This window comes from Vidua macroura, chromosome 3 (genome assembly GCF_024509145.1).
Source record: "Vidua macroura isolate BioBank_ID:100142 chromosome 3, ASM2450914v1, whole genome shotgun sequence".
Lineage (NCBI taxonomy): Eukaryota > Metazoa > Chordata > Aves > Passeriformes > Viduidae > Vidua > Vidua macroura.
In genome coordinates, this window is record NC_071573.1 from 83,932,601 (window position 1) to 83,955,476 (window position 22,876).

A 22,876-nucleotide genomic window follows, 5' to 3' on the forward strand; every position below is an offset into this window, starting at 1 on the left:
TTCAGCAATATGCTTTTCAAAAATTTAATTCCATTTCTGTTTCTCAAGTAATGCACATGTTAAAATAAGATCTAGTTGACAACCTGCTTTGTTTTGTAGTGCTGAATTGTGAGTGATCAACATGTCAGCTGAAGAAAATAAAACACTGGAACATGTTGTCCCACATCAATTTTAAGTTCCATACATTTAAACTTGTATCAGCATTTGGCTTGCTGAAAAAGATGGCTAACCTTACCTCAGGACTCTCTGCCACACACAGAGTTGTTGGAATGGTTGAGCTTTCTACCACAGTCCCTTGAGCATGACAGTATTCTCCACTTTTTAGAAGACAGTTGTTCTTACCAAAGGCAGTATTTCCACTGTGGCTTTCTTTTTTTGTAAGTAATTTTGTTTATAAATGCATCTTTATGTTTGTTTCTTTCTAGGCAGGGATGAGGTCCCGAAACCAAGGTGGAGAAAGCTCGTCTAACGGGCACTTCTCCAGTTCCAAGCCTGTCATCAGCCACGCAGAGAATGAAAAACTTCAGGAGGACGCCAAGAAAAAGAACAAACCTCATCGGAAGGAAGATGAGGTCATGGTTTCAGCAACTGTCAAACGGCACTCAAAATCACCCGGTCCTAGTGAGCGAAAGAACAAGAAGTCCATAGAGCTTTCTAAAGAAGACTTGATAAAGCTACTCAGTATAATGGAAGGAGAATTGCAGGTAAATTAAAGATCTTCTAAACCATATTTTCTATGTACCTATCTATTTTTAGGTTGTCCAAAGAGCACAGGGCTGAACTGACAGGAACATCCATATTTAAGGCAAAGGACCACAAGGAGAGAGCAGTGGTAGCTGGTGTTTAACAGTCATAGTTTTAAGTGATGTTTCATTTACCACTGCAGCTACCCAAGCAAGATAAATTATAAACACCTGTCAAAGAAACACCTGACAAACAAATGTGGATCTGCAGGTGAGGCTGAAAACAACCACAGGGGAATCAGTGGTAGGTGGGAAGAAGGGAGTGGGGGGAAGACAAGTAAATATAGGGAATGTAATTACAATCATTATTGAAAATATTCAAGAGGCAAATATACAAGTCAGGAATACTGAAAATGGACTTAGGATGTCCCCTGGAACTTCTGCATATTTAGATGTTACTGAGGCCTCAGCCAAAGCTCTGCCTGTCTTGTCTGATTTCTGGAGTCCGGTGCTTTGCACATTCCTTGCCTTTCAAAGATCCATTAGTTTTATTTCATGGAGTAGTGCTTGCTTGAAAGTTTTCTCAGTTGTCCTGGTTTGCATGTTAATTCAGCCCAGTAGTAAGACCTTGATGGCAGTCAGCCAGATTTTGCACTTGTCCCCAAATGTCCATCCAGTTTTGAGATTCTCTTTAATGCTAATACATCATTGCACTCTCTGTAGCGTGAGCCTCCAGAGAATTTCAAAATAAGAAGCTGAAATGTGGTATTTCAAAAAGTCAGTATGAAGACTTGTGGCTTTTCAAAACTTATCCCCTTTTGTAGTAGGACTGCTTGTACTTTAGTGACCTTTCTCACTGAAACCATGGACAAGCAGAAAAAAGCCACCCAACCTGTGTGAAAACATTTTGTCTTAATCCCTTTATTCCAATTAACGATTACTGTTTAGCTTTTCATAGAAGGCTTTACTTTTCCCCTGAAACCCACATTGATAACATTATTACTTTAATGTTGAACATGTTACCATCTTATCTGATTATAAGCAAATGTTCTGTTAATTTTGGTACACGAATCACCATTAGCACAACTCTGAGATTCCATCTCAGTAAGTATCATTAAGTATCACTTTTTCTGCACATGATTCACCTCTAGTTTGTCAGAAACTACTGTCAAGTTACAACACATATGCATTCATAATAAATAATTTTGTCAAAGACAGAGAATGGTCATTTTACAATGACAAGCTGCAGGGAAAAAAAAAAAAGGAAGAAAATATGTTGAATGCAGTTTTGCAGAGGAAAAAATAAATTACCATTACAGAAAAGTAACCATTTTTACTATGCTTCATTTGACTTTATTCAAAAACTTGTATATGTAATTTCCATAGAGATGGAGCTAGCGTGCAGCTTCTGTGGTGAACAGAGCCAAACCTCAATACAAATGTATCATGCTCATGTTATTCTCAAAGATTTACCCTGAAGTCACCTTTGTGGTCTGGAAAGGGGAGGTGAAGAAAGTCACTAATGTTTCCTGTGTGGCAATAAATGTGGTCTTTATTGCTTGAGTAGTTCTCCTGTTCTTCACCATAGTCTTTCACTTTGTGGAGTAGTCACACAAGCTTTGGACTGCTCATGTTCTCATTATCCCTATGGGGATGATGGGAATAGATCCTGGACAATACTTTTAGGGTTTGTCATACATACAGACCCCAAAGAGATGCCAGGCACTGCTGAAGCTTCCTGGCTGGCAGGAGGGTATGGGGACACCCACACTGGTAGAGTGCATCTGTTCTTCTGCTCCTCGCAGACGGGCAGGGAAGAGAGTAATTCTTTTTAATCCACACAAGTTTTTAATTTCATGTCAAACCCCCCATTTTAGTTATTTCCCTGGTACCTGTGTTGACCCATTTCTGAAGTGGGCAAGGTACAGCACTTTGGCTTGAGATGAGAGCCTGGCTTTAACACTACAAAGGAAGATGAGCCAAGGAAGGCTTCAGCCAAAGTAAATACTCTGGTATTACCTCCTGGCTGTCACAGTGACCTAATGCACTGAGTCATTTCATGGCTTTTTATTTTCAGATATTTTCAGACATTTCTGGTGGCTGGCTGGCATTTTGTTGGACTGACAAATCATATTGTGGGTTTACTTTGAAGCAATTTCAATTCTGGCAAAACAAACATTATCTAGGCATATGTAAGAAGATTTTGTTTTGAGACTAACATCAGGCTGTACTTGTAGGGAGATGCATTATTTTCTGAATAAAAAAATGGGATAAAATACCATAATTGTTTACTCAACCATGAGCAGGGGGCATCTTATGCCCGTACCACGAGGGTGACACTGTCTTGGAACCCTCAAACAGCGAGCTAAACCATGGGAGGTAATCTGTGACCATGAGAACTGTGGGTTAGCAGGGTAAACTGGTAATGTATTCATATGCATCATGTGCTTAGTTCACTACTCACATCATCTGACAACACAGACCCACACCACATTGATCTTGGTATCAATACTGAGCACTTACTTCACAACTTGATGCTCTTCATTTTGAAGTCAAACGTGCCAGAAAACCAGGGAGAGATGCCCTGGAAATTATATTTATGTCCTTATTTCTACCTTGATTGGTTTTTAAAATTATAACACCCTCAGGTAGCTTGCTTGTGCTTTAGCTCCAAGTTGGACTCGGCTCTGCCTGTCTTCATGTTTCCTGGCTGGACCCTGTGCATTTACTGAATACAGAGAAGGAAAGCTTTTCATAAACATCTGGGGTAACCATAGCCTATGCCTTATTTTGTAAGAAAACAAAAGGGAAGAAAAAGTTTACAGAAGCTGCGGTGATGAGAATGTGTCCCAATATACATGGCAGGAGAGCTCTTAAGTACAGCCTCTCTGAAGGAGAGTGGGAAGCAAATGAACTGATGACAGGGATTTATTTTAATGGCCCTATAGCTCGGTGGAGTGTATTTTCTCTTGTGAGATCTAACTGCTCATATAAAAAAAGTAGTGATTACATGGTCTTTAAACCCATATTGAACATATAGTGGCAAAAAATCCATGAAAGATTGCTTCCTATACCTGGAAAAAAAATTCTAATTTTTAAATACTGTGAAGCTGATTTGAAAAGAAAACTTCAAATACCAGTAAAATAAATTGGACCACAAATGCATGGCATTAATTTGCCTGGTTGTTACAGTGATTTCAGTCAAACCCACATGTGAATATTATTAATTACAGAGCAGGGCAGGCAGTGTGGATCTTTACAATGATGATATAGTACTGTCTGTGGTTCACAGATTTTTGTCCAATTGCCTATGTATTTGTCCTGGCAGGAACATACTCTCTTTCTGTATGGTTTCTGAGCAGCAGCCATTAATCTTCAGCAATACCAACACTGATTTTCAACATTTCCTGACTGGGGGCCCAAAAGGAAATGAGGAGGAGTATTCCTACATGTTTACGACTCACTCTTTTATTGCATGTTTGGGGAAAAAACCCACAATAATAAAAGAATATTTATAAAGACAACATTTCACTACAAATCATTTGGTTTTTCAAGAAAAATAATTTCTTACCCAGATTGTGTGCCTATTGCTGGAGGGACAATTTAAGCTTGGGAGACAATTTCCTATATTTCACACCAATTCAAAAAGGAGCAACTTTTCCACTCAAGGCCTTTATTATAGTGCATGTTTTACTGTGTTTCTCCAGTGCCAATGTGGCATTCATCCCCTGCAGCTCACCCCCTCATTCCTGTCTAGGTCCCTTGCATGCTTTAGGGTTGAGGGAAATGTTTCCTGAGAGCCTGGCACTGTTGAGGAGCAGAGCTCCTCAAAGCCATGCAGCCATGGGCTGTAAAGGAAATACATGTTAAGTTGCCAGCTGCACATTTCCTCTGCTGCAGACCAGAGGGTGCAGATGGGCAATATGTGAAATGTGATGTCTTGAGGAGCAGTATGTGAAATATACAAGGAATATGTAAATTAAACAAAAGACACAATTTCTGACAAGTCCTCAGACTTCCAAATGGTCCAATGTAACACTGGGTTTGGTTTGATATTTGAAGGGAAACACTGTGTAGCAGCTATTCTGTGGTAAACCTCTTTCTATAGCATCCCTTGCTCAAAAGGAGACACCAAATCACTGTGCTGTCAAAGAAGTCCCTTCCTTACAAGTATTTAATCAAGACTGCATTTAATGGTTAATTGAGTGCTTACAGGAGGTGCCAGGGCAATAGCTTACTGAAGGGCAGGTATGGGAGGCTGCTTGCTGGTGGCTGAAACAAGACAGTCATGGGGGAAGGAGCTCTTTCATCCAACAGAGACAGGAGGAGCCACCTTCAGGTGGGCTGCAAGACTTTCTTCTCAACCTGGGAGGATCAGGGAAAGGTTAGCAGAGGACTCTGGGTTTTGTTCTCCCTGGTAAGGTCCTTATGAAACACTTTGGTACCAGTGGCTGCACGCCCTGCCACCAGGAAAATCCTCTCTCCTAACAAAGTCAATTAACTCACAAATGTATAGGTGATGAACTACCCATTGCATTTCAACATTTTAAAAGGTATTTTAGTATTTTTCTGTCTGTCTTTCTAGTAGAAAACTATGTAAATGCAAAGGAAAGGAAAATTCTTTACTGTTTCCATCTTTCTGCTTTCTACTTTCTTTCCCTTTTTAGGGCTACATATTATATAATACATTTTATTCCATAATTGCTCTGTTCAGCTCTTTTTCCTAAGATCTAAATTTCCCTATTCACTTTTCTTCCCTTCTTTATTTTTCTAGTTGTGACCTTTTCTCTTACTCTACCTTTTTGTCACTTCCCTCATCCTTATGGCTTCCCTCATCCTTATACTGCAAATGCATTGACTGACCTGAGAATTCTGGAGACAAAATTGTAGAAAATCTACTGTATATCAAATCCCATCATCTAATTTTTTAGCCAAATGCTCCCTTTAACCTTTGTTGTTAACTTAGTAAGCTGTGTTTTAAGATTAGGTAGGTTGTTTACTTTGACTACTCCTTTTGGAAAATAGTCCCAGAACTGAAAATCTTTAATGTTTATCTGATTTTTCCCTTTTGATTTCTGAAGCAATTTTAATTGTGCCTAGTGAAACCTTTATGAAACTCTGCTGTACAGTGATCCTGCTTTGAAAATCCACCTCTCTCCTCCTGCCTTTAATGCCTGATGTGTTTGTAGACGGGAGCCTTGCATCCTCTGAGCCTTTGTTTTTGCTGTGCTAGCCATAGCACATCCTTTCCATTTCCTCTGGCAAAATAGGCTCTCCACATCCTCATCACCCCTTGACCAGCAGCAGTTACACCCCGGGTTCACCCTTCTTGGTGTCTGTAGCTGGAACTGCACATGGTGCTTGCTGTAGGAGAGAGCTCCCTAGTGCCTTGTGCATTTGGTTTCATACTTGCCTTTCTCTTAAGGCATGGCATTACTTGGCCTTCCCATCACTTGTCAGTCTGACTAGTATAAGCAAGAGAATTTGACTCTGTAGCTGTTGTTGTGATGTTTTTCTCTCTGTCTCTTTTTCCTCTTGCTGCAATGTGTAAACTTGCATGTAATGCCTCAAATCGCTTTTGAATTGACTTTTCCAAGACATTCTAACAACACTGGGAGAGCCACCTAGTTGTTTAGTTAAAAAACACTGTACAAACGTATTTATTTTTCTTTGGTGCCCTTTTTTTAATACTCTTGCATTAATATTAATAAATACTAATAAATATTAATAAATACTAATTTATTAATATTAATAAATATTAATATTTATTAAACAAATATTTAATATTTAATATTTATTTAAAAGCTGAAAAAGCTCAAGCCTGAAAGCTCAAGCGAGGAATGTGGGATAGATAGGTGGGTAGAAACCAGATGTGTTTCTTGTGCAGGTACAGAAATCAGAAGAGAAAGCTGAGGCAAGCTGCCTTGGCACCAGAGATAGCAGTGAAGAGAAAGAGTTTTCAAATGGTCATTAGCAAAATAGCACAGATGAACAAACCGCAGATGAGCCAAGGCAGAAAGAACAGGCAAAGCCAGAGAAAAGTGCATGTAGGGTATCTGTGAAGTCTTGTTGATTGAATTGAAATAATTTAGGGTTTATGAGCATATCATAGATGAAATACAAATTCCCCACGGGAAAAACCTTGGCAAGTACAGAGCTACAGGGAAAAAGAGAAGATAGGGTTAATGTGAGGAGGGAGAGGTGACTTAAGCAGAATGGAATGAGGGGAAAGAGGCTGGGCAATAGAAGAAAAAGAGTGTAAGCAAAAGGGGAATACAACAGAGATAAATGGAGCCAAGCTAGAGACATGGAAAGTGGGCACAAAAAGGGCAAGAAAATGAAGGGAATGATGGTATCCACAGTATAGCAAAATAAGAGCCTAAAAACAAACCCTAAAAATGTCTGGCATATCAGTACAATGAGTTAAAAAATTCTCTCCTCTCTTACTGAACCCTGGTTTGTTTGTGTTTCCTGGTGAAGAATGCTTTTGCAGCACCAAAAAAACAAAAAAACCAAAAAAAACCCAAAAAAAACCCAACAACAAAAAAAAAACAACAACACGTTTTCAGACCATAGATGCTCTCTTCTATTTTTATTGAATAATTTATAACCAGAGATTAATTTTTTCCAGAATAGTATGGTTTATTTTCTGTAGCTTGCATTTGCTGCTGTGCAAAGCGCAGAACGTACCACAGGAGGTAAGAAGAACTTGTCTAGCAAATCCCAAAATCATCAATTTTAAAATAGAACCTGGCTGTTTTGTGAGAGGGAAAAAAAACCCAAAGGTAAGAGAGTATACTGGAATATAGTTAAATTGTGCTATTTAGGCAATTTCCCGCTCCATCTGAAATACAGGGCAGAGGTACTATCAACTGTAGGGATGAGAGCCAGCCATCTCTTCAGTACTAAAATTGCTTTAGAATTACATGTATGCTTTTCACAGTAACGATCCTCAGTGAAATGTCACTGTCACTGGACAGCTGTAGGCTGAAGACCTCTTTCACAAAGATATTTTAACATCCTTCTCTAGTAATGCCTGAGCTGTACTTAACAGTGCTGTATCTGTTGTGTTAGGCTTGAAGGATCAGAAGAGAGAGGAATAATTGGCAAGTGTCTCTGATCCATTGAACATCTTATCTAGAGTGGAAGGAAGAGTATGAACAGTTTGGGTTTTTTTTTCCAAAAATTCTTGGTCTTCTGTTCAAAACAGAACAGAATTGCCCACAACCAGCTTTTTAAGTCTTGGTTTTGTTCCAAACTGATCTTATCTTGCAAACTTTTAAAAATTAGTTTTAAATAATGACATAATTTGACTATTTATTTTTATTTTTCTTTACATTTACTTACTAGAAATTGTATATTCAGTGCAATAGCAATGAGGAGGTTTGTATCTTTTCTCATTTTTCTTGAACATTCACTCTGTGGGAGAGCACATGGCCAATCATTTTGCAATCAATGTTAAATGCATGAGCTTTCTGGCTTTAAAATATCTGGGATTCTTTGGAGAGCTTGCAATGAGCATATGTTTTATGTGTCATAATGCTGTCCAGTACTCTGAGTCACCAGTTGTTAATTTAACATTGCAGAGGTAGATGAACCTGTTTTTATTAACTTTGCTGCCCCAGTTCTGTGTTTATTAAGTTTTTGTCTGTTGTCCTCTAGCTGAGGATCAGATAAGCTCTTGAGAGCAAAACAGATTATTTTTTATCCAAAACAAGCTTTAATAAATGCAAATATAAATCTTTACATAATCATTGTGATAACATGGCTGAGAAAATGTCTTGTTTCTAGGGTTAAAGGCTCCACCTATTGGTTGACTAAAGTGAGAGAAATGTAACATTTTCACATAGAAAACTGCAGGTCCTACTGACCATCCTGTGCCTTGCCACATCTTACAAAATTGCTGCCTTGAGTGTTTGCGTGATGTCCAAAAGAAAAACTCTGACTTATTTCAGAGGGTGGCACCCAAAATGATGCACAGCTGAGGGAGGCACTATAGAGGGAAGTCCTTTCCTGAGACACAAAGGGTTTGGATTTTGCAAGTGATGTCTTTCTTACCCTGGAAATGATTGGTTTCCTGTGCAAAAAATTAGCATCAACTCTTCCATGCCAAAAAAATGAGTGGAACTGAACTAACTGAAATACAGTTGCATGGTAACTTCCAGACATTTGTCACCTTCAAGTATAAACAAATCAGAAACAGAATTATTGATGCAAATATGAAACCCCAATTCTCCAGTATTGGCTTGGGCAATCTCAGCAGTTCAGGTAATATAGTATTTTGAAGGGCTTCAGAGTCATTCCTGGAGTGCAGTGGGAGGATAGAGAGGGGAAAGGATGTCTTCAAGTGGGGCTTGGGGAGGGCAAAGGGAAGGACAGACACTGGGGGGAATCAGGGGGATTTTGGAGACAACTGAGGGCATCATGGGCATGGCTTGGAGCTCTCACTCTTGCACCTTTCATTGCCCACCCGCCCTAGATGCTTCATACTCAGAGTTTGGCCACTTCCCTCATTTCCTCTGACAACTCCATTCCAATAATTGTACTGGTGTGTGCTTGCTGTAATGCAGTCCTACTGTTCTTACCCATTCATCAGCCATCAGTAACTTGGATGTGCCTTGTGCAGCACAGAGTACTCAAAAACATCGTGTTGAAGCCAACAAAATGCTTGGACAAGAGAAAGCTGTGTATACAGTTTATTACACATGTACACAGACTTAGGTCTGTTAGTGTCCCACATGCTCCTGTCTCCACAGAGGAGGCAGAAGGATTGCCTCTGACTTCACCCTGCTGGCTCCAGCTTGTCTTGCTCATCCTGCTCCTTGTGTGCTTGTTCCTGCCAGAAGGCAGCAAGATCACTGTAGGAAAAAAAAATGCCTGGGCTGATTTGTTCCTCTTGGAGACAGGGTACTCACAGCAGCAGCTTGAAGTGCATCCCTGAAATTCAAGTCAGAGCATCTAATTTCAGATGCTTCTGTTCTTTATATTGCCAATATAGCACTTGCAAGGAGCAATTTAGACAAGATGAGTTACACGTCTAATGAAGATACCTTTTAGATTCTAATGGATTTCAACAAATTGGATGATAGTACAGAAGAACCTATACCTGGAGAAAATAAAATATAACAAATGGGGGAAAATTAATAGGAGAACAATGATATTGATGTCAGAGTGCCATATTTTTTGTAGCATTCACAGCATTTCTAGATCTTCTATGTACTTGGAAATTAAATCTCATTCATGAGAAATATTATTTCCTTTATGGAATGGAAATTGGAGCATAGTGGGGTTCATTTTATGTGTGAAGCATAAGAAAGAGGTTCTTGATCCATGGGTCTCTTGTGTCTTGGTCCAGACTTACTAATAGGGCCAGATGATAAGAGAAGAAAGAGGAAAATAAATGCTTTTCCTGTTATTGCCCTTTCATTAATCACTTTTGTTTTCCTCCTAAAGCGCTTCTAACGGATGACAAAATAAGTTCTGGTTACAAAAGGAACATGGCAACTTGATGGCTAGTTGGATCAGTCTGTGGTTTCTGCTTGCTGCTGGGTTTCAGGCCATGTGAAAAATATTGTACAGTTAATGCTGGCTGAGACAAAAACTCTATGACTGGATACAGCAAATGCAAAACAGCGGGTTTAGCCATTGTGAGGCATTGCTGGAGCATGTAGAACATATCCCAACATGCAGAGTCATGCACATATCTTGACAGTGACCCCCTGCCCTGGTGTCTCCTGTGCTGACTGGATCCTGACACTGTAATTCTATATGCTGCAGTAACTTCCCCATGGCTTGATAATATCAAGCAAAGCACTCTTTCAGTGTGAAAAGACAAGACAGGGTATCCCAGAGCATAATAATTCTGAAAACATCAAGCAGTGTGGAGTTAATACTTCTCAGGGCCTTGCCATGGGAATTTTGCTGGCTGTGGCCCAGACTACAGATAATTAATTATGTCAGTGAAAGGCTCTGGTGGCCTGTTTTCTTCAGAAAAAAGTGACATCATCCATGGAGCGCTCTGGCAATAAAGCAGAACAAAGCTGTGTGGGCAGGAAATAACAGACAGATGTCTTCTAGTGCTCATTTGATCTGTTTCGAGGCTTGCTGGAAGAAGTAATACATTGCTCAGTGCTGCTTCTCCTCAGCTCTGCAATCTTTAGCAGGGACTTTTTCAAACATAAGAGGCCAAATTAATTTCTGATGTAATTCTTCTGGAGCCACTTCAGAAGATTTATGCAGTGGCTGAGCTGGTCTATCATGTGCCTCTTCTCCAGTATTGATTTTAGAAGAGCTTTCTGAGCTATCACAAGATAAAGCATAATAAAATTAAAGACAGTGTAGAGCTCCAAAGGCTTCATACACAGACAGAAAGTTCTGCACGGTGTGGAGAAGACAGGACAGTTCTGTTCAATATCCTCAGGGTATTGAATGAACCCTCATACTCTGTTCAATATCCTCAGGGTATTGAACAGAGTATGAGGGTTCATTTGTATTTCTGGATATATATTTCACTTACCCTTTGTACAAAATCAACAGTGATTTTTCAGATATTTCATCACTGAAGTAATCTCTGCCTCCAGAGTACATCATGTACCTAGACTTGAATACAGAAAAGTTAAATTCATGCAAGTGAAATCCACAGTTTCAAGTATTAGGAAATTAAGCTAAGATGAAAGGTGTTAAAAAAGCTTTGCTGTACATAAAGTCTTCCATGCAAAAAACCCTGATGTATTCATGTTCCTGGTGCAGCCTTACTTTGACTTGAGTGTGTAGTTTTGGTGCCACAATATAAGAAAGATATAAAGCTATTAGAGCATGTCCAAAAAACAGCTGTGAAGATGGTGAAGGGTTTAGAGGGGAAGCCATAGAGCAGCTGGGGTCCCTTGGTTTGTTCAGTCTGGAGAAGACTGAGAAGAGACCTCACTGCAGTTACAATTTCCTCATCAGGGGAAGAGGAGGCACACCCTGATCTCTCCTCTGTGGTGACAGTGACAGGACCCCAGGCAATGGCCTGAAGCTGTGTCAGGGGAAGTTTAGGTTGGATATCAGGAAAAGGTTTCTTCACCCAGAGGGTGGTTGGGCACTGGAACAGCTCCCCAGGGAAGGGGTCACAGCACCAGCCTGACAGAGCTCAAGAAGTGTTTGGACAGTGCTCTCTGGCACATGGTGTGATTCTCGGGGCTGTCCTGTGCAGGGCCAGGATTTGGATTTGATATTCTCTATGAGTCCCTTCCAACTCAGGACTTCTATGATTCTATGATTTTATGTAATTAGCCAGCATTTTGCATCACTGAGTGAGTGATACAAACAAGGCTACTTCAGATATCTGGTAGAGGAGAAAAAAAAATTTACTGAATTTTTGGCGAAAAGATCCTTGTGTGATGCAATATGCAATAGAACATCTAACCTCCCCGCTTTGAAACCTGCTTTGTACAATAGAAGGGCTAGAGTGAGCAATCAGGCCTTTAACAAAAGTGTCATTCCAGCTGTCAGGAGTAGTTTTTATTACGTTCTGTGTACATATTTATAGTATTATGTGACAAAATTAAGAAAGTACAATTTCCTTCTAATTATTTTTGTTTCCTCCTAAGATAAGAATGAAGGGAAGTTACTGGTCTTAAACAGGGACTAGTGGATTAGTGTTAGGAAAGATTTTCAGATACAGGTGTTTGAGTACCCCTGCTTGAAGGTGCTTTCTTTCATTAAAATCAACTAATGAAGATAGTGATATCCACTCTCTGAGGTCTCTAATGGAACTTTTCAGAAATAAGGCTATTCCTGCCCTGATAGCAGCACATCATGTTCTGGATAGCATGGAAAGCAGTGTGAGAACATTTTCCTGATCTCCCTCTGGATGCCTTGAGTGTGATGTTTATTAACTCTAGGTGGAATATTTGTAAAGCCTAGTGGCATTTAGGAAATCAGTCACTGGTAAGACCCCAACATTACATGGATAACCTGTGACCTTATCTAGTTTCGGATGCTGAACAGAGCAGCTGTTGTGCTATAAATAACCTGAACTGTATGCAATGCAAGGAACAACAACACAAGTAGAAGTAAAGGTTCCTGTCTGTGGTTTCATAGTTATCTTTTGTCATTAATCACTGGCAAGAAAAATACAGCTTCATAAATATTAAACATCTGCTACTTAGTGCACTTCCTTGTGTAGGTATAATAAAGTGTCTTCATAACCAGAAAAGAAATATTCGAAAGCTGGAAATATCAGATTGCCAAAATATTACATAAACTGCATTTCTTGTAAACACTACTCCTGCTCCTGAATTTTCAAAACTTCTTTCATCTAATTAAGAGGATTGTTGTCGTGTTACTGAAATATTGAGATTTCTCTAAAGTAGTTAGGTGTAAAGCAGTTAGAGACCTCCAGACGTGGAGCTATGAAGGTAACAGTTACCAGTAACTGATTTTGAGAAAGACAAACTATAAATTTGCAGGAAGGCGACTTAGGAAAAAAAATCAGGAGAAGAGTTTAGGACATGTACTGGTAAATGATCTTGAGTTGGGTTTTACTCCTAGCTGACGGTGATTACTTCGACTCCATTTAACCCATCTTGAATACAACTGAATTTTTTCCCCGATTTACTAGATGCCTTATATGAAACGAGTTTGATCAGTTCAGTCCCATTTCCCAGGTGACAAATGGCCTGTGGCAAAAATTCCCTGTTTAGTGGGTGCTGAGTTTTGTCAGCAGGCTCATGGGAGAGGCCAAAGACTGTGGGAATGGGCAGAGAGGGCTGTGGTAAATTGGCAGGGCAGGGCATGAGGAAGAAGCACGTCTGAACGCCCAGCTCATGCAACAGTCTTTCCATTGACCAAGAATCTGGTTGCTAGGCTGCCGGACCCCTTTTACAAGCAGCAGAGTCATGCTATTGTTTCCTAAATGGTTTCAATTTTATGCAGGAACCTCTTTACATCCTTTCTATATCTTTTAAATATTTTACTAGGCATGTAGTAAAGCGAGGTTTGGAACACGGCCCCCTGCTCCGCTCAAGTCAGTGAGCAAAAGAAAGTCCTACTTTATTCTGCCAAAAAGTGAGTGTTTCAGGGTAGCCCTGTGTGTGAGGAGTGGGCTCACGTCAGCCTTCCATCTGGGCAAGCAGGGTGCACTCAGGAGAGAAAGGAAGCATTGTCTTGGATTTCCCAGGTACTAATGCAGACCCCATCTCTTTGGTAAGTGCACTCATGAGTGGGGAATAGAGGGGAGGGAAAGGAGAGCAGGCAAAACTTTGTGGGACAGCAGTGCTCCACAGCATCTCAGGCCCTCCATGGGTGGACTCAAGAACTGAGGTCATCAGCCTTTAGATTTTGGCACCTCCAGTGAGCATAAAACAGGCTTAGACATAGTTCAACTTTACAGTTCTTCTATCAGCGGGAGCAACCGAAGGAGTTAAATGAGTACATCTTTAATCTGTCTTTATTGCTCCTACTGCTTAGAGAATCTGATACTTGGGACACTTAATTAATGGAAAAGTCCCTTTATTTTCAAGAACTCATAATCTTAACAGTATAGACAGAAAGGTAGCTCAGAGTTTTCTGTAGGACAATTGAAGTAATGAAAAACGAATAAAAGTAAATTTTTAAAATTACGTATTTTGACTTTAAAGAGCTTCTCTGATTAATTGCAGTCTTCTGGACTTTTGCAAATAAGTTTCATTGTGTTACAAGCTGTTGCAATATGCGGTCTTCTTAAGCCTGGATGCTCTTTCTCATCACAGCACCAACAAAACAAAACAAAAGCAGGACTTGAGAGATGATTTTCCTGTGACAAATACCATGTTCCTTCTACCAAAACAGCTAAAAACTGCTCTCTGTGAGTTATACACAAGTTTACTTGCAGTTTGAAATATCTTCCTTGCGTTTGTCTCCTAGCTTACGATTTACACAAGACAGCATTGTGCTTTGGGGCAAGGGAGGCACCAGCAGTAGGTGCCCATAGGCAGCAACAGCTTGCCAGCAAAGTCCCCTCTTCTTAGCTAGGGCCCCCCACTTTGAGCCTCTCATGCTTCTTCACAGGTATGAATTTTGAAGTAGCCCCAGCGCTCCTCTGCAGGATTATTCTGACTTGTTTTCTGAAAATGGTCTGCTTCCTGCAGATCACTATACATTGGAAGAAAACATCTCTATCTGACTTCTCTTCTAGTTCTTTCAGGGGAATATTGGTCATCTGGAGAAATATGAAATCACAAGATGCACGGGCATGCTGTTTCAGCTCCTTCCCTCTATATTATCCTGAGGAGTTTTAGAGAGACTAACTGGAATTCACAAAACCCAAGGCTGATGGATGTTGCCTGGATGTCTTTGACATAGGTTAGCTGCCCTTCAGAATCTCCCTATGATGGAGCTTGTTTCTGACCAAATAAAAGCAAATTTGTCTCCAGTTTATTATTAGCATTAGGTTCCCTTTTTGGTCCAATGCTTCCTAGCAACCTGCGTGTCTGTTTGTCATTTGTTTTTCACAAACTGTTATCACAACTGAAACAAAGTACTTGGTGAATTAACCGATAGCCTTGAAAAGATAAGGCTAGGAGAAATGGCTGAGCCCAGAAAAGGCAAAAGGCAGCCTGCCACATTAACGTCATCAAATCCCGAGGGCCAGCAGAGTGCGGGGTACCCAGGAAGGGGTACAGGAGAGGGCAGCTGACTGTGCCCCTGGGGATGCTGCCACCCAGCCTGATTCTGGGCTAGGAACCCCCCCATGGGCTGCAGCACGGGGTGTTCAGTGCTGACTGTCCTACCCTCTTCCCTTGGAGCTAGGCACATCACTGCTTCCCTTTAAAGATGAAGCAATGAATGGGTTTTTTATTTCGAAGTTCTGAACTGAGCTTGGGCTCCTATTTTCCTTCTTGGGGTGTCAGTTCCTCCATTCAGCATCATCCGCTCCCCTGGCTTGGCTCCCTCTGGCTTGATTCCCTCTGGCTTTTGGCGACCCAAACCTGCAGCATCCAGAAGCCTGTCTTAGTTAGCAGGGACTTCAGGGACTCTTATTCCTACTCTCTTGTGCTAAAGTTGCTCCATTTTAACAGTGAGTGATGACAGACTAATGAAGCCTGAAGGAAAGTCAGGCAGCACACAACTGAACAGGGCCTGGGCACTTGCTGGGCAGAGCAGCTGCCTCCACCAGCTATTCCTGTATCAAATAACCACTGCAGGGACTGGAGTCCAGCTTTTTGCTCTGCCAATTCACAGTGTTAAATCCCTGATCCTGAGCTGTCTCTCTGTCTGCTCTGCCCAGCCCTGCCAGTGTTTAATTATGCCATCTGGGGTCCAACAGCTACAGTGTGAGAGAATGAACTCATCCTCCTCCCCTCCCAAATAGGGTCTGAGGTGTGCCTGTCCCTGAGGAAAGGGCTGTGTGGGGCATGAAGCTTTGTATGCTCAGAATCAAAACAAAAAGACGTTTCAACATGATTGGTTGTGTCCCTTGGAGCAGAGGGTAGAAGGGAGCTGCTCCCTCATCCCCATCCCTCTGTGCTGGTGCTCCCTTTGCACAGTGCTGTCCCTGAGCATGCCTGTGGCACAGGGCCCCTGCTGGGAGGCACACAGCAGGATACCAAATCAGCTCATTGGGACAGGATGAACCTCATGGCCTCAGAACTGCCTCTTCCTAAAAGGGCTTAAGACAACACATCATAAAATCTGGATATTTAGGAATTCCTCCATACTCCCATGCTATCCTATTGTATTTTTAAAGGCTTTTTCTTCAGTATAGAAGCATTGGCCTCATGGTGATGAAGACACTAAGACACCTGTTATTTCTACAGGAATAGAGAAAAGTAATACATTCTGAAACCTGTCAAGAACCTGCCTAAAATAACATTTTTCCTGTAATGAGAGAGGCACAGTCTCAGGATGTGATGTAGTGAGGTGCACATGCTCTTCTGTCTTTCTTTGAGACTAGCTCACATAATTCACATAGTTGTAACATCCATGAGTGATGAACCTTTCCCACTCTCATTTTGAAATAACATGAATTACCATTCCAATTTGCATTTTGTATCTTGCAGACAAGCGCAAAGACTTTAGTTAAGGTTACAAAATGTTATACAGTGTAATTGGGCTAGTTTTTAATTAGATGGCATGATCTTTGCCTGAAGTTCATTATTTATTTTCATGTTAGACTGTTTTAAATTAAAAAAAAAAGAAAGGGTCTTTGCCATTTCCCAAAATTATTTTCTTGCTTATTCTAAAATCAAGTTAAGTTTTGTTGAGCTGTGGTGCCTCTGTGGTTCTGGGTAAAGATTTAAGATTTGCTACAGGGATGAATTGAATGCTGTTATGAACAGCATGGAAAAGCGTGAAGAGTTGGTCAGTTCATAAATCTTGAAACACTCATTGCTTACATAGGGGCAGGATTTGTAAAGGATTTTTTCTTAAATGTCTGAACCTTTCCTTAGTGCTTAATTTACTTCCCAAACTCACATAGGTTGTCAGAAAGGCAGGCAAGAGAAAAATGCCCACATTCTTCTACTCCCCCATCCATTTGCACTTGTGGGAAAGATGTTCTCTAGGGAAATCCAGGAGCTCCCCTTTGCCCACCAAAAACCTGTAGGTTTTACAGTCTCTCCCTGGACTATGGCCTCATAAACATGCCTTGAAAGACAAGCAGGTGCCCTGCCCCCATTTTACAGATGGCTTAACAGGTGTTGGCAAGTATATTAGAAACAGGGCCCTGGCTTAAGTGTTTGTCCACAGCATAGCCCTAAAATGCTCCTCATTCACAGCCAGGTGGTCTCGCAGAGCTGTCTCGTCATGCCCAGATGTTTGCTCATGCTGCTGGAACTGGGGGCTTCCAGCTGGGGCAGGCAGCTCCAGGCTGCCCTTGGCCACAGGTGCACCCCTGCTCCCAGCCCCTGCTCCAGCAGCACAGCCATCCTCCATGGCTGGGAGGATCTGCTCAGACTTTCCATGTCTCGTTAGCTGGGGTCTGCAGCATGTCTAGGGTTTGTTTAAAGGAAAAAAAAAAACAAGAAAAATTTATTTTCAAAGTTACTTTAAAAGAGTATTTAGTTGCAAATTCAGTTAGGGAGTGACTAGGAAGTAGCTGTCTGAGAAATATTAGTTCAGCCCACTTGTGCTGCTTGTTCTCTTCATTTCCTTATCCGTTCAGGGAACAGCATGGGCAACAACTAAGATCAAGTGTATGAAGAATAATGATGTTCCCTGGCTATAGTTGCAACTCAGATAAAAATTCATAGCATTCAAATGTAATGTCATGCAGGAACAGAATAATTAATCCCTTATCTTCCCCTTTGTATTGTACAGATCATGTTTAATCTGAGATCTCCCAAAATTTTTATATTTGCATTGACAGCCTGTCATTTTTCTAATTTATTTTAGTGTATGCAGTCTGTACATATGAAATGCCCCTATTTTCTCCACGCTCCCTCTTGGTTCATAGGTTGACTCATGGTAGTGATTTGCAATATTACAGGCAAGGGAGGATGTGATCCACATGCTGAAGACAGAGAAAACCAAACCTGAAGTTTTAGAAGCTCATTATGGGTCTGCAACTCCAGAGAATGTGCTTCGAGTGCTACACAGGGATGCCATCCTTGCCCAAGAGAAGTCTGTAGGGGAAGATGTCTACGAGAAACCCATTTCAGAGGTAACTCTTCTTGATTGACAACATTATGTCTGTGCAGGGGGAAGCCTAACCAAAAGTGAAACTCCATATATTTTGGATGTACACAAAGCATGTAAGAAGGATAACACAGAATTTGTACACTGAAAATAAAATCTTTTTCACTCATATGCAGAATAATTTGTAAGCAAAGCCACTGGATTTGAACACAAACCATAAAGAGGTTGTATGCTTCCTAAGCCTGGTGTGTTAAGCAAGACCAAAATTTTTGGGTGCTAAATTTCTAGTTTTTAAATTCCTTTCAATTGCAGGCTTCAACCTCTACTGCTCACAGGCTTCAACCTCTAGCACTGGTAACTACTCCTTGATTTTCTTGGCATACTAGAACACTGTCATGAGGGTAGTTAAGGAAAGAAGACCTTTGGAGATTGACTTTGACCATATTTATGGGATCATAAATCCATATTCATTTTACATCACTTAAACTCTAGGACTGCAAAGTCAGTTCAGCCCCTAAAGGAGACTTATAGAATTCCTTGCTTTAAAATTTAAGCAATAAATGAATGTCAAGTAGACCTGAGAATGTCTGAGGCCAGAGTGAATGCCAAAATAAACAGCCATTGCTCCTGTTCCTAGTTTCATAACATTCCAGGTCATGGGGAAGGAGCATGCAACAACATAGTTCATCCAATTAGAACATTTAATTTATTCACCAGGAGTTGGGTCTACCATGGGCTATCTTTGTACTGTGTATTCTCATTGAAGCATCTCCTGGAATTTTTGGGATGTTAGTAAATAAGGAAATCGAACCATAGTATGTGGGAGCATACATAAAATACTCTCAGACTAGATTAAAATAGCTTAGCGAGGATTTTTCCAAAGAAGCTGATAATTTGACAGGGACCTCAATGTAAAGCTTTTGTCATGTGCAAATTCACAAGGCTTATATTGAAATAAAATAGAAAAATTCAGTGCAAAAATCTACTCTAAAAAGCTGAACCCAACCTGGCTCCTTTATAAAATGCAACGACTTTTTCATATTGACTACCATGGTCAGCTTTTGGAGAGCAAATTGCCATGGTCCTCCTACTCTCTTATTTCCCTCAGTTTACTGAGATATGCTGTGAAACAACAGCAGCCCAGGGCAGCTGGAGCTGAGGAAGAAGAGATTCTCACAGGATAAGGTTTGGGAGTGGGCAGAGCAGGCTCTGCCAACCACTACGCCAGGGGCAGGCAACCAGACAAGTACCAAAGCTGAGGGCTGCTTTGGCAGGGAGGAGGCTGGAGTTGGTCATCTGCCCCCAAGAAAAAGCAAAAGGAGCAACATGAATAGCCATGGTGGATTTAGAGTGCCCTGGCAATTTTTTAGACACACCTCCCTGGTTTTAATGTTTGTTTGAATAATAGTTGGCATATTAAATTAATAAAAAATGCAGAAGACAAAATGGGTAAAGGGTTGTGAATAAATAAAGAGAATTTCTGTCAAAAAACAGGCTGAGGGGAAACTCCTAAGGCTTATATTTAATTGTATTTGGTAATGTAAAACTGAATCTGGACAGAATCTAAATAATTTGGATCTTTTATCTCAGCAGACTTACAGGTGTATTAAAGATGCATAACTCAAATTTCAGCCTTCAGATTACACTTTATGCTCCACATGAAAGTGTCTAGTCCCCATACAGGTGTGTGAATGCAGGCTCCCAGGCTCTGAGTTCTGAGCTACAGCTTTTTCCTAGTGAAATTAAGAAAGTGTGCACAGCACCTCACCACAGGGGAAATACGGCACTGCAACAATATTATTTGTTACCCTAAAGCTAAGTGAAATTCTGTCCTTTGTGTATCTGAAAACTGTGCAAATGTTTATTGCTATTATGTCATCCAAATAAATCATTACTTTCACAGGGCAGTTACTCTTATTTCTAGTCACTGCTTTATGTAAAACCCAAGATATATAATTATGGGACTTGCATTTACCAAATACAACATTGTTGGTCAATAAATTAGATGCAGTAAGCAAGGAGACGTTTAAAACAGTCTGTTCTCCTTTCCTACAATTCAGCTGGACAGACTTGAAGAAAAGCAGAAAGAGACATACCGGCGCATGCTGGAACAGCTCCTGTTGGCAGAGAAGTGCCATCGTCGCACCGTTTACGAGCTAGAGAATGAGAAACATAAACATACAGATTACATGAACAAGAGCGATGACTTTACCAACCTCTTGGAACAGGAGCGGGAGAGGTGAGTAAAAGACTACCCCCAGTGTCCCAGTGCTTGTCCCTTCAGCAGTGACATGGCCTGGTATTTTCTGTGTTTAAATGACACTAAACTTATGTGTAAAACATCTGTTACGTGTTAGTCCACTCCTGTCATTTGTAGGTACGTTACTGTGCACATCTGGAGCTGGAGAAATACCACTGAATGTTCCTGTAGTGTGAGCTTGACTTAAGAAACAAATTTGTTTTGAATTAGTCATGCCCGTTTTGGGTTCACCTCCAGGTACCTTTTGATCAGATGTTATTTATGTTGGCTAAGTTTGGGACTGGCTTGCTTAGCTAAGTGCTAAGTTCTGTGAAAGACACAGCACTGTTGTCACAGCAGGAGGGCAGGGTAAGGAAAAACACAACACACATCAGGATACTGGCACACAAGTGGTAGGACTCTGCCATGCCCTTTGTGTTTAGGCTTGCAAAGTCACAAACCATTTGCCTTCTTTTTCACATTTTGAAGACACATGCCTCAGGCAGGTTATCTGGAAGAAAATATTATCATGCATTACAAGATGTGCCCAGCCTGTGATGGACTATCTGCGGCGTTTATCTCACAGTCTCATACACCCCAGATCTCTTTTTTTGGAGTGTGTATCCTGCTTTTTGGATGAGTAATTTGTTTTCTGTGTCTCTAAGAAAAGAAAGATCACCTACCTTAGCTGAAGACTGAGCACTCAGTAACAGCCTCAGTTTTTCAGTATGAATTTTTTGTGCTTATACCAAACTGCTTGAAATCAATCCATGTTGTATTGTTGTTGTTGTTTTTTTTTTTTTTTTTTAAAGGCTCTAAGAAAAATACTTAAGGCAAGTTCAAAGAAGAAATGCTTTTGAGGAAACCACAGGCTTGTGGCAGACATTTGCAAAAAGCCAGGAACAGAACTGTTTAGTGTATTTCCTGAATTCAGTTCAGCGCCAACTTTGAGTAGGTGGCACATGAGCTACAGTGACCATATTTCCTGGTTTAATAGGTTTTGGTTTTGTTCTGTCTTTACTTTCCTGGGTTGATTGGCAAAGTTTAAAGAACAAAGATGCTTCTGCATCTTAGCATATTGATTCTCACAGTAGAAAAGGAAAAATGTATTTTCAAGTAAGGACCAACTTCACATCTGATTCTCATAGAAGACATTTTGTCTCTCATATCCATGTATGTGTGGACATGCAGCCACTAAAACGCTACAGAAGTGGCATTAAAATACCATTTACTTTTGTCCTTACAGTTTAATATTCACATTCATTTGACAATTGTTGCCTTCTTATTATTCCCTCTCAATGTGTGAAAGCCACTAAATAGTCTAGTAGACTATTATGATGTGGGTTTAATTGACTTCTTTAATGAAGTGATTAAAGAGCTTTTTGTCAAGATATCATGTCCCATATCTGTGGGCATTTTCTCTTACCCTTCCTGCTCTCTCAAACTTCAAGTTTTCTACATTCTACAATTTTTGGAAAAACAGCAATAAGAAAAGGAAAATTTGAATTTGAATATGCCTTGAAAGCATATCTTTAAGAGCAACTAAATCCAGTGGTTTTATTCAGCAGTGCCTCTGTATTGGTGGCTGCAGGGGAATAATTGCAGTGCTGAAGCCCTTTTGATTTATGTTGAGTAACACCAGAAATCTTGATGTTTGCTATTGAATCCATTTTGTTTGTCTATGACACTAATTTGTTTCAAGATAGTAGTGACCAAGCAGAGAGAACGTGACATGCAGCTAAACATAGAAAACCAAGATGCATGTACCTCCCTCTTCAGGTTCCTCCTCTCAGATCACTTACAGAGCAGATTAGCAAAATCAGGATGGGCTGGAAACCACTCACTAAGCATAAAGTCTTAAACTATCTCAATTTCTTACCTTTGTTTTCTGAGTGCACATGAAACTGAGGCTGCACCCATGTCTTTGTAGGTATTAAAAACTAGAAGTAGTATTGTTTGAGGGCTATATTCACAAAGAAAGAGAGGGTGATAGGTTGACTTCTTAGGAAAGCCCCACAGTGGCAATAGATTTTGTCAAAAAGAAATAGTTTGAAGTGGAAAAATTAAATTGCAACAGATTAAAGCATACAAGAAACTCATACTCAATTTACATACTGGGACAGAGAACTGACCTGCCCAAAGGCATTTTTTAAGGTCCTGCATAGGCAATATTGTTTTATAAGTACCACTATAGATATAATTCATTTTACTGTGGTATTTGAGGGTTATTTTATTAAGAGCTGAACAGACTTGTAGTCTCCATGAAAACAAAAAAGGGACGCAGAGTTGAACTTTGCCCGTCAGCCACTCTGCTGCACTCACAGTTATAATATTAATGAGACAGGGTGAGCCAGAA

General features: G+C 40.5%; 1 protein-coding gene across 3 annotated transcripts in view; it reads left to right on the top strand.

Moving 5' to 3' along the window:
• Window positions 1-431: 431 nt before the first annotated feature.
• Window positions 432-22,876, top strand: part of FILIP1 (filamin A interacting protein 1) — a 60,144-nt gene continuing 37,699 nt past the window's right edge. For all 3 annotated transcript variants that reach the window (XM_053972614.1, XM_053972616.1, XM_053972613.1), the window contains exons 1-3: window positions 432-704; window positions 18,133-18,306; window positions 20,342-20,520. In XM_053972614.1, coding sequence (XP_053828589.1) covers window positions 432-704; window positions 18,133-18,306; window positions 20,342-20,520 — 626 coding nt within the window. The remainder of the gene's footprint in view (window positions 705-18,132; window positions 18,307-20,341; window positions 20,521-22,876) is intronic.